The sequence below is a fragment of the Vanellus vanellus genome, assembly GCF_965231255.1.
Source record: "Vanellus vanellus genome assembly, chromosome: 3".
NCBI classification, from domain to species: Eukaryota; Metazoa; Chordata; class Aves; order Charadriiformes; family Charadriidae; genus Vanellus; species Vanellus vanellus.
The window spans coordinates 112,142,502-112,155,300 of NC_138907.1; the positions used below are offsets into that span (position 1 = coordinate 112,142,502).

General features: G+C 35.2%; 1 protein-coding gene across 1 annotated transcript in view; it reads left to right on the forward strand.

The window, feature by feature from the left end:
• The window catches only part of ASAP2 (ArfGAP with SH3 domain, ankyrin repeat and PH domain 2), a gene marked incomplete at both ends in the record, with an annotated part of 97,306 nt that overhangs the window by 72,311 nt on the left and 12,196 nt on the right, over positions 1 to 12,799 (forward strand). Inside the window, 10 exons of the mRNA XM_082481282.1 lie at positions 230 to 363; positions 1,097 to 1,191; positions 2,563 to 2,752; positions 3,177 to 3,262; positions 3,455 to 3,570; positions 3,988 to 4,055; positions 4,942 to 5,052; positions 8,744 to 8,999; positions 11,392 to 11,541; positions 12,418 to 12,586. Coding sequence (XP_082337408.1) covers positions 230 to 363; positions 1,097 to 1,191; positions 2,563 to 2,752; positions 3,177 to 3,262; positions 3,455 to 3,570; positions 3,988 to 4,055; positions 4,942 to 5,052; positions 8,744 to 8,999; positions 11,392 to 11,541; positions 12,418 to 12,586 — 1,375 coding nt within the window. The remainder of the gene's footprint in view (positions 1 to 229; positions 364 to 1,096; positions 1,192 to 2,562; positions 2,753 to 3,176; positions 3,263 to 3,454; positions 3,571 to 3,987; positions 4,056 to 4,941; positions 5,053 to 8,743; positions 9,000 to 11,391; positions 11,542 to 12,417; positions 12,587 to 12,799) is intronic.

Consider the following 12,799-nt stretch of genomic DNA (forward strand, 5'->3'; position numbering starts at 1 on the left):
CAATGTCCTTTACAAAAAAAAAAAAATAATAATCTCTTCGCTTCTTTTGTCATTAAAAACTTCTGGTTTGTGTTTCCCAATAGAGTAAATGTAAAGACATAAATTAAAAAAAATGGTAATTCACATATAGGAATCTTATTTTACAGAATTTCGTTTCTGTTTTCTGCATTTTCCAGAACAAAATAATTACCTGAATGAATTTTGATTCTCTGTGTGCTTTCTGTTTCAGATCCTACCTGGCTTTCAACAAATTTGGGAATTCTAACTTGCATTGAATGCTCAGGAATCCATAGAGAACTTGGTGTTCACTATTCTAGAATGCAATCACTTACATTAGATGTGCTGGGAACATCTGAACTTTTGGTAATCAAATTGCTTTAATTAACTTAAAAATACTACTCTAAAATACTTCCAACACAAGTATATTTGTCACCTTAATGATATGTTGTTCCAGTCTTGAAAGTTGCCTCTGGATAAACATAATTTAAGAAAGCTTAATTCTTCAGGTTTAAGGGAACCTTCTGGAATATAGTGTCTTCCTGATAACTTTGCCTGATCTTAGAATTCAAATTAGTAGAGGCTTCCTATTTTTTCTGTTTCCAAGTCTTTTTACCCTTGGTTGCTTTTTAAAAGAACACAGCTGTTTGACATATAAATGTGCCTCTCAGATTAAAAATTGAAGGACTTCACATTCCATTAATTATTTAGCATTATTTTAGAAGAGAACTTCAATCCTCAAAGGGACACAATGTATCTGGCTTTGCTACACAAAGAAGTTACCGAATATCAGCTGCTCTGTTGCAGTTCATATGTGTGTTCCTACCCAGCACAAAGTTTTTTGAATTTATTGTACAAACTGGTGTCTTGATGGATTATTCTTGATGGATTACTTGTTTGTGTATTAAATCACAGCTAAAAACTGACATCTGAAAAGGTACCTAATCTGTTCATGGTCACTGATGTAGTAACAGAAGTAGAAATCAGAAACAAAAAGTCCCAACTCCTGTTTTCGCTTTTCCTCCCGCTAGTATGTGCGTGGCCCATAACTGAACATGTTTATTAAGTGAGTGGTGGATTATTATGTTATTTTTAACAGCTTGCAAAGAATATTGGGAATGCTGGTTTTAATGAGATTATGGAATTCTGTCTGCCACTTGATGAGATGGTCAAACCTAATCCAAGCAGTGATATGTAAGTAAAGAGCCCCTACTTCTGAAAAAGGCAGGCATTTAATTTAATACTGCTAATGGGTTGTGCCATTATGGTTTGCACTAGCAGACCATGGAAGATGTATAATGCTTATATATAGCCTTGTAGTCAAGGAGTAAACTTTTTTCCTAATGCTTTGCATGTCTGTTTTATTGAACTTTATGTCACTGTACCTTCCCTTATAGTTAGGAAGCTCTCTGAATCATGATTTGTGGGATAGAAACTAACCCTGATTTGTTGGGAATTTTAAAGACACACAAGGGTAGGGGTTAAAAACAAATCTATTAATTTTGTGCTATTTAGACACAAAATAGAAATTGGAATAAGCTCACATTTTACCTAAAAGATACCGAACACCTAGTGTTTAGAAACTACACCTACGCTGTAAGCCCGTAACTACGTGGAATAAAGACAGAACACTTAATTGAATTCCTCGAAAGCGCTGAATTGTGATGGCAGAGACACAGCAAGGACAGCTGCCTACTTGGCTGGATACTACTCCACCTTAAAAGAGCTAGTAAACGATGCAGAAACAAACCCAGAAGAATTTGGATGAAGCCGATTTTACATTATCTGGACTTTAACCATCTGACAGAACCAATGTTAAACCATACAGTTTAAATAATATTTTTACTACCACTATCAACAATACAGAATATTAATAATTAAAATGAATATTTTTACAGAATGCTAAATCAATAGTAAAAGAAACCTTCTAAAAATTATATTTAAAAAAATAATTTAGTTTGATACATCTACATATCAAATTTGGGGTTTTTTTTTAATGAAATGAGAACCTGAAGACAAACGCTTTTAAAAACTGAAGAAATACTGTCATATGCTTTAGGAAGAAGAGCTATCCATTGATTAAATTTATTATTATTTGGATATTTTTTTCTTTTTGCCCATTATGTAGTATCTAGATGATATAAAGTATGGCTTTGCTAAATGTCTTCTGTGTAATGTGTACATCCCAAGAGCTGGTAAGGAGTTATGCCTTCGGGAGACCTGTCGTCTTGTGGTGGGAAGAGTAGTAGTCATTTGTTAGTTGGGTATCAACAGCTTTGATCTATTTTCTGTACATAGAGTAATCTTGATCTCAACTTCATACTGGAGGTCAGAGGGGAACAGGTCTGTCTTCATGTCGAGTATTTGGTACATCTTCTGTAGCTACATTTCATACTGGAAGTACGAGACCACATGTCTCACATGCATATTTAAAAGAAAAATTATCATAATGAATGAGAAATAGTCTTTCCCAGATTTTATTTCAAATGACTTGCATGTATTTATGGAAATTCTAATGTGTATGTTCTGCTAGAAATTATGGAAGTAAATTATATTCAATTTCAGGAATGCAAGAAAAGATTATATTACTGCCAAGTATATTGAGAGAAAATATGCCAGGAAAAAGCATGCTGACAATGCAGCTAAATTACACGCTCTTTGTGAAGCAGTCAAATCAAGAGACATTCTTGGATTAGTCCAAGTATATGCTGACGGTGTGGATCTCACAGAAAAAATTCCATTGGCTAATGGCCATGTAAGTGTTGTAAATTGTATTAGACAAATTGTTATAAGTGCAATATGCTTTCATTAATTAAAAAAGATTTTTTTCTTATTCGAAACACTGTTCTGAACACTTGTCCTTTTGATGATGTAATTTAACAAAAGAGGATATTTAGTAGTTTAACCTAAAATTGTTTACAAATACCATCATATTTTAAATGTATTAAAACATTAAGCATTACATCATTTGATAATCTATTTGTTTTCAACCCATTTGTTTCTTTACTTTAAAGGAACAAAAGGGAAGCAATAAAAGTCTTCCCAAGAGATGTTTTAATGGTAGCATGTCTGAATATTTTGAAATGAAATGTTTTAATTGATCTAATTTATGTCTTAATAAAATTTCTGCTTCTCTGTAGATAAGAAGAAACAAACATGTTATTTTATTTTATTCTTAGGAGCAAGACGAAACAGCACTTCACCTTGCTGTTAGGTCAGTTGATCGAACTTCCCTTCATATAGTTGACTTTTTAGTGCAGAACAGGTAAGTGTATGAAAAGTTGTTTAAATGTTATTGGTACTGCTTTTGTTTCAAGTAATACAAATACTAACTCTAATTCTAGTATTTTCAAATATAATTTTATAATTTGAAAATCTTGCAATGAGAGAGGTTTATTAATACAGGGTAGGAACTAAGTTTAATCAGCTTTTTTCTTCTTTCTTGTACTCCCAATAGTGGCAATCTAGATAAGCAAACATGTAAAGGTAGTACAGCCCTGCATTACTGCTGTCTGACGGACAACGTTGAGTGCCTCAAACTGCTGCTGAGAGGGAAGGCTTCTATTGAAATAGGTAAAAGGGTAACGTGTACTTCAACTACATATTTGTCACTGCTTCAGATAAGAAACAGTGAAGGTGGAATAAGTGTATTTTCTCCTCAATTGTTTATCGTGATTCTGTGAATATAATCTTCATTATAAAAAAATTAATATTCACCGTTTATTTCAAGTTTAAAATTGACTTATACATTACACTTGCTTTTTAAACAAATCTAGATAAGTAAGTACCAAGATTTTCAACTGGTATCTTGTTGCTGAGTTATACCCTGCCATTTCATGGCTATCATTCCATATGAAGGAAAGAGATGAATTTTAGAGTGTGTTGGTCTAGTACTTCACTTTGTACCTGAAGGTTTGTCTTTATTTTTAATAATGGGCATGTTAATAGTGACACCTATAATCATAACTTTCTTTTCTTACTGTAATATAGCTAATGAATCAGGAGAGACGCCACTTGATATAGCTAAACGCTTAAAACATACTCACTGTGAAGAGTTGGTAAGTGTTGCATCTTTCTGCATGTTTGTGTGTTTATAAGCAGAATCACATCTGAATATTTAACAGGTTATGGTTGAATATTCAACAGATATATTCCAGATGGAATAGTTGTATGCTTAGGAATAGTTATATGCTTTTGAGAAGAAAATTATCTTTCTTTTTAGATGCTTTGGAAATGCTAAACTTCTTGAGGCCAGGGGATGATTCTGTTTGAGCTATTAGTCCCAGATCCACAAGTGTCTGATATCCCATTGAATTCTGATCACTAGAATACTTATTGTGGATGAAGGCCATGGATGTATGCCATTTTATTGTTGCCCAGAGAAGTTGTGGATGCCCCATCACTGGAAGTGCTCCATGTCAGGTTGGATGGGACTTTGAACAACCTGATCTAGTGAAAGCTTTCCCTGCCAATGGCAGTGGGGTTGGACTAGATGATCCAAACCATTTTTTGATTCTATAAAGAGAAGTTGGCTACTGTCACTACTTTTAGTAAGCAAGAAAAATGGATTAGTGAGGTCAAGGCTTCTTGGTAAGTGAGTCTGATTTAAAAACAAAAAAAAAGCAACTGCCATCACGGTTCTTTGACTTGGAATTTCTAAATCAAAGAAAATGGGATGTAATGCTTATTATCATAAAATGGAGAATGGCCTAGTTGCTTTTGATTTATTTGTGTTGTGTTTGGTCACAGAGCTTAATTTTTTTAAACTTGCCCCAGTGCAGTAACTTTCCAGTTTACTGAAATCTGTTTTTAAAATAAAAGTAATATTTGTAGTTAGAAACCAAGGTTCCTTCTGTATGTGTTTTCTCTTTGTTTTTAAATACATTGTTTTAAAATAACTACTGCACATAACATAGGTATCAACAGTCATCTTTTTTTCCTCAGCTTACTCAAGCTCTGTCCGGAAGATTTAATTCTCATGTTCATGTAGAATATGAATGGCGGTTACTCCATGAAGATCTTGATGAAAGTGACGATGATGTCGATGAAAAGCTGCAGGTTTGTATCAATACATTATTATTTTTCTGTACAAATATCTGTGTAAGCGTGATGTTCATAGTGATTTCAGTAATGCTACTTTTTACTATAGGTATGAAGACACTGTGAAATAAAGTTCTGTAGTAAAATGTAGTAGCTTAAATTTTAGTTCCTTAAATTATAGTTTGTCATCTTTTTCCTCTTTAATATAAGGTATAAAACATGTGGCTGTGTGGTGATGATCAAATTACGATTAGCCAGATGTGATATCTTTCTCTTAATGGAGTTTGTTTCAATATATTAGAAATATTTAGATCTGCTGATTGTGAAGCAGAACTAACATGAGATAGGAAAATTGCCTTTACAAAGAGAGGTACCTCATGTTTGTGAAACAGATCCAGTCAATGGCTTTAATTTTGGAACAGTGTATGCATTGCCTTGTCTTCAGTGGAACTAAACTCATGCATTAAATAAGCCACATCCATTAACAGCAGAGTAAGGTCTTTATTCTGAACCTTTATGTAAAAATGTTTTTGTTTTTCTCCCTTTTCGTACCTGAAATTTCTGGTGGTGGTGCTGTGCTATTGGGTCCTGAGTCACAGAATGGTTGAGGTTGGAAGGGACCTCTGGAGGTCATATGGTCCAACCCCCTGCTATAGCAGGGTAACCTAGAGACAATTGCCCAGGACCACGTCCAGATGGCTTTTGAATATCTCAAAGGATAATCATATTACAAGTATTGCAAAGTATTTCAGTAGTGTAGGAACTTCGTTGCATTTTCAAAAGTTAATTTCCCAATTTGGGGACCAACTTCAAAAAGTATTTAAGCGCCCAAACATACAGTCAGGGAACAAACTACCATGTTTTGGTACCTGAACAACACTTAAAAATGGCTTGGATTTCTAGGGAACAAGTAATTTGAAATGACGTATAGGCTTCTGAATACTAATGACATTCTGAAACTTTCATAATTTGAAGTATTCCATATAAATATTGAGCACCTGTTTTTGTTCTTTTTGTGAGTGCAGTGTTATAATTGCTTATGCCTTTTCTGCTTCCTTTATAAAGAGCAAGGAATACACAATAGGTTTTATATTAGTTAATCTTCGGATGTTAGCACAACCTTTTTTTCTCTTGAAAGTACCTAACAAAAACCTTTTTCTCTTCTGGATAATGAAATTTGACTTTTTTCTTTCTACAAGTTTTTGCAAGAGAAGTATTAAAATGCTAAGTCCCCCATCTAAGCTAGGGCATGAATTACTAATACTTAATTAATAATGTAAAACCAAATCTTGTGTCTTGGGTTTTTCTTTGTTTTCAGAAATTTTAAAGCCTGACAGTCATAGGTTCATTTTCTTTATCTTCACAGAATGTCTTTAAAAATGCTAAGTCATCAGACCATTCAATTGGCTTAATGTTTTGGAGACCAATTTTGAGATCAAGTTTCCTCTGTTGCAAAGTACCATTTTTGCAAGATCTTGTCTGCATGGAATTCTTTTCCCCATGTCCTGTCTCTTTAGTCCAAGATAGTTATTACCTCTGGGGCTCGACTTGAACTAGAGTTAGCAACAAAGAGCAAATAATATGTCACAAGCCATGCCTTTCAAAGCTCAGTTGCTACCTTAAGATTTTCTTAAGATTTTTCTTGAAATTTTGGTATCTCTGCAAGAATCCGGAATCTGTGAGCTTCTAAATCCTGTTCTTCTGGGTGAGCTTTCATATTATACCCCAGTATTTATGTATTCCTATATATTGTATCACCATGCAGATAGTAACAGCAGGAATGATGAACTTTTTGATAAAGCAGCTTGAAACTTTATTATGTTTTAGAGATTTAATTTTTTCAAGCTGTAAAACCTGTTGGGTACTTTACAACTAGATATCTAGCAAATCCCTTTCAGGGACACTCTAAATTTGTATTTTTGATCTGTTTTTTCCCTCCCTTCCTTCATTGTTGCCAGTTGCCTTCTGCAGTTGAGTGTTCTCTTTATGGCTAGTCCCTGAACTCCAGCTCGTATAGGAAGTTATCTGCTACTCAGCAATGAGGCTGAAGTAATGAAACTGCTACTTCACTGCCCACTATTAGTAGGCTTATACTACAGGGACTTTTGAAAGGAGATTAAGGACTGTTAATCACAGGCTAGTGTCTGTGACCACACTGAATGCAGTGGTGAGTACTGCTGTTGCTTAGGATCACATAGAATTCTCTTTATAGATGTAAAGCTATTGGGTTTGTCTCTCTTGCTGGTAAAGCAATTGAATAGATTTTGTAATCTTTGTCAGAAAAGGTCATGTCTGAAATTGGAGTTCTTCTAGTCCAAAATTTTTCATATAAAAGAGACTCTAACCTAAAAGACAACTAAGGCAGTCAACTGCTTTCTGCTGCTGTTCCACACCCCAGCTTCCTGGTCCTACCTCATCTTTTGCTTCCGTTCTGGCACACGTTTTTCCCTGTATTGAGCTGTTTCAGTTTGATAAACCAGTGAAAAGCTAAATCAGCAAAACAAAAAAATAATTTTCTGCTGGTTTAGAAAGTAGAAGCAAGTGTGAGCTGAAACAAATACCAGAACCAGGACAGCGGAGAGGTCAGGGAATAGAGGCTGTCAGCCAGTGAGGAGTGAGGCTACTAAGCCAAAGTCAAGGTAGAGATTAATGTGTCACGTACATAATTCTAATAAATTTTTGAGCTATAATGCTATGCTCTAAAACGTCTAAAGGCCCTACGTGATCAATCCAGAATAAGCATTGAATATTTTCAGAGGAAAATCAATTGCTTATTTGTGATACTGTTGGTGTAAATCTTTATTCTGCCTAAATGCTATTACTAGAAATGGTTATTTTAATTTCATACAGACAGTACATCAGCGAAGTGTTTATCTAACACTATTTCTAAAGGCATATTTATGCTCTCTGAGTACATTCCTGTACTAGCCACATGAATTTATAACTCCAGCTATTTTAATTATCATTTGATCACAATAATTACTATGCTTGCTGTTGAAACAGGAAAAATAATGCTAAGTGTGCATAGCAAGCAGATGACTTGCTGTAAATCTCAAAGACAACTAATTAGATTTCATTTGATAATGTGCATGGGATGAGCAATGTTCCATCTCAGCTGCCAACTGAAGTAATCTCCCGAATTTGTCCAGCTATATTAGTGAGCTAAAAAGAGTTCATGGCAAGTTTTGGCTCCTAATTTGTTGTAGACTGAGCTACAGGTAGAATGCTTAGATGCAATTGTGTCCAGTTTTTGAGATCATGATCATCTATTTGGGATCTGGCACTGCTGAACTTCAGATGAGGTTTAGGATCTTCAATTGTTTGTTTACTTTTGAAAATATTGCCTGGTATTTTGATGCAGGGAAACTTTACTTGATCCAGTCTGAATAACTATATTGACTACCTATAGAAGTATGGTCCTCTGCATATAACAATAAAGTATTATCCTATAGGAGTATATTAAGGAGAAAATGAAAAAAATGATAATTGTTTTGAAATTTAATCTTTGTTGTTGTTGTTAATGTCCACAGTTACTTTGTCTTGAAGAGGGTGGAATGTAGGTTTTAGTATACATATTAAAAGCAACAAAAATGCATTTTAGAAGCCGTTTTTTCTTTCTAGGAAGTAGTAACTTTCTATCAACTAATAAATAAAAATTAGTACAACTAATGTGGTATCAGTGAGTACTTTCGTTATTGTGTTTAAGCAACCCAGTCCTAATCGGAGAGAGGACAGGCCTGTCAGCTTCTATCAACTTGGATCAAACCAGCTTCAGCCTAATGTAGCGTCCTTGGCAAGAGATGCAGCGAACATTGCTAAGGATAAGCAAAGAGGATTTATGCCAAGTATATTGCAGAATGAAACGTATGGAGCAATACTCAGTGGCAGTCCACCTCCCATTCAGCCTGCAGTACCTGTTACAAGTAGTGCGCCTCCTCTACCTCCAAGGAATATCGGCAAAGGTACTAACACCAGAAAATAAGAAGAATGGTATCTTAACATTTTTTTTTTTCATTATTACATTTTGAGGTTTTCTTTTACAGTTGTTTTGCACAGGTAAGTATTGGAACAGTGTATTGATTACTTCATTTTATATACTTGAAGTAAACCTCAGTAGAGTTAAAGAATTTTTTAAAAGGGCGGCTGCAGTCAGTTTAGTCTGGCAATTTTTTTTTTTCCTTGTTGTATTCCATCTTTTCGTGCTTCTGTTTCTTGAAGACGTCATTGTCAGAGTTCAATTTAAACGTACAATTTCAATAGCATTTGGCTGCTGTAGAAAATTGTTTAAGACCTGAGAGGATGGAGAGTGTATGCAGAACATGAGAGATTTTAACCTTGCAAAGTCTTCTCTTAATAAATAGAGGCTTCGAGGTTGTCGAAATAAAAATGTAAGTGTCATGACGTGGCAAACTGAAAATGTAACTGCCAATTATTGGTTTTACCCTGATCAGCAGAACAATGTAAAATGTACATGTCTCATCCTCGTTCAGAAGGGTTGTGTGCTTGCAAAATCTACCATTAAAGCTGATGCTATTAACTTCATTCTTATCTTTATGTATAATCTCTTTGGATCATATTTAAGAAGTGTAGAGAAATCTGTGTAGGTCCTCTTTGTACAGTACACATTTGCTGTGTTTCATTGTTGTAATACCTTTATTAGTCCAGCGGCTTTCATGGATGCTAAATTTATGTATAGTTCAATTCAAGAAAAATTACTATGTAAACACATAATTTTCTGTCGTGCTGTAATTCAGACTCCGTAAGGGGAGATACGAATGGGGAATGTTCTAGACATACGTGAGTGTCTTTGCGTTTGGGAGCACTTTGCAGAGGTCAGAATGCAAGACTCCATACACCAGTGATTCTTTCTGAGATGGCAAATCGAACATCTGTGTAATATGAAAAGTCAGTTATTAGTCTCACAGGAATGGTTGCAGCATAAAAGTCAGATTAAAATATGTTATTTTGGGGGCAGAAAAACTGAGAACAATAGAACAGCATGGTATTGGGTTACTTCAAAAGGGTGGCGTGAGACTGGGCGAAGTTTGGCAGCATATAAAACTTAACCAAGGTGGAATTCCTTTCATCTAACATTTTTGCATGAAGTTTAAGCTTAATATCTAGACACTTTTTTTTACTTGATGGAAAGGAATGTTTCCCCCACCAAACAGGAAAATTCACCCAAGGAGCTTGCATAGTCTGTTTAACTGTTAGATTCTATCTCTAAGTTAGTAATACAATTGGGTAGTTAAGAAGACTGGTTTACCCTTTGATATTATTTTAACCATGGCCAACCATACTATTTTACCCGCTGTTTGCCCTTGGTTAAATGACACTTTTCAAAGAGTGTCATTTTAATTTCATTCCCAGCCCCAGAATTCTTGGCACCGGTATAGTACAACTCACGCCAAGAAAGCATGCTTCCTGGCTTAGATTATTAGCTCGTATTCTTTACTCTAGCAAAGTATTAGCCAATTGTTTTATATTCTTAGTTAAAAGCTGTACTAGTATCATCGATCTTAGCTTCTTGTTGATTGCTCATGATGTTGTTATTACGTTTATGGTGTATTATGACTCCTTTATCCTCTTCGGTTTAGGATGTTCTTTAAGTCTTCTGAGCCTTTTACGCTTTTCCCGGCAAGCTAATATTTATTCATACCTTACTCTGTTTCATCTTTTCTTAATATGGTGCTCATGTGCTGAGTAGGGAGAAGTGGCATTATGTGTGCAAAATGTTGGCTTTATGAAAAAAACCTGTAGTGTGTTTTTATGAAATGGGGAGACAGCTCTTCAGCCTCAGAATGGAGTTATTTAGCAGGCCCCAAAGAACTTGTACTTTGTAACTGTTTCATAACTAGTTATTATAGCTTCTTGTTTGGGTTTAATGCAGAATTGCAGCTTAATGTCAATTCCAAGTCAAAACTGATGTTTCACTTTGAGTCAGGAATGTCTGCTCATACTCATACAAGAGTGAGGTCCTTTTTTTGCTATACCTGAGAAGATTATGGTTATCAGTCAGGGATTAAAGAAGGTAGCAAGACTTGCCTTCTGTCTTCTTGTTGAGAAGTTTCTGCTTTTTCAAGGCTTGACATATTTTAAAGTAATGACTGGAGATGAATTTTACTTAGGTAAAGTGTTAGTAAGACTTCGCCTAGAAACTTCTATGTAATTTTTTACACCAGGCTCTGATTTCTGCTCTGGCATTCCAGCAGGATGGCAGTGGTTCCTGTTGCTGAATATAGTGGTCTAGCTGCACCATTTTTAAAAGCACGGGTGTGAATATTAACACTTTGTGCTTAGGGTAAGCAATAATAATAATACAGTATTTTCCTCTCTTTTTAGTTCAGCCTTCAGTTCTTGGCAGTGGTATTCAGACAATTTCTTCATCTAATGCAATGTGGAAGACAAATTCTTTAGGAGTGGAAAGTATAAGCAGGCAGAGGTCTTCATCAGATCCACCAGCTATTCATCCCCCTGTGCCGCCATTGCGTGTAACATCTACAAGTATGTTTCCACTTTCCCCTGTTTTCCCTTCTGCTGTATCTAATCATAGTTGGCTTATTTTTCCATTTCCACAACTCATACTTCCTCTTCTGGTGACTGTAGCTTTGGCCTATTGTTCCCATCCAGTAACTTTGTATGAACTGTATTCTCTGATGTTCCAGTGAGGACTGTATGGTGTAGTGCAGGGTCAACAGGAAATACTATTACTAGAGCTAAAGAGCTCTTCACTTTTATATATAGTTTCAATGCTGCATTTCTCACTAGTTGCAAAGATGAGTATTACATGTAGTCCTGGGGCTATGTCTCCACACTGTGCTTGATTCTTGCAGACCATAGGAATGCAAAAACATGTTTTAATGCATTGCCACCTGCTGTTGTGGTGGTTTTAAGAATTCAATAGAGATTTTAATTAATTGCTAAACCTAATGTAAAGTTAGATTTTAATTGTAACAGGATTTTAAGAAAAGGCATTTCTCTAAAATTTTTGATATAGTATTCACTCAATTACTTGCATAAAACACAAACTGAAGGCCTTGATTGAGCAAACAATATTAGAACTTTATTAAATATATTCTGATCTACTGTTTTCAAGAATGTGACTGACTTCGGTAAGAATTTTCTTTGCTCGTACTTTAAAGTTTGAATGAATTGAAGTACTTATGAACTCTCTGACCTTGACTACGTGAAACAAAAGGTAAACCTCTTTCCAAAGAGGTCCTCCATCCAGTGGAAGAATTGCTTTCTGTTTAAATTGATTACATTTTTCTTGGATGGGGGTAAATCCTGTAACAGGAAAACCTGTGGGTGGGAACCCAAGAAAAAAAAAAAGATAAATAGAAATTTAATTCTATTTCATTGTCTAACTTTCTTCTACAGATGTGCTTTCTCCAGCACCACCGCCTCCAGTGGCAAAGACAGCCAGCATTATAGAAGCTTTGAACCAGCAATCTAAACAGCAACCAGCCCCTCCGCAAACTAAGCCAACCCCACCACCGCTGCCCCCACAACCTCCTAGTAGAATCTCTCAAAGAAAGCCTATTCCTGGGTAACTAATGTTATTTTAGTATTGAATATACTTGATAATTATTAGTAACTTTTCAATTTTATGGTCTATAACATGCAAGTCATCTATAAAGCATGCATATTTTTTGCCAATGATGTATTCTAGAGTATGTGGATGAAGAGAAGGCAGACACTAAGGGAGCAGATTACAAGGATTCCCACAGTAAAAACAAGACAGCCTAGTGACTTAAGATTG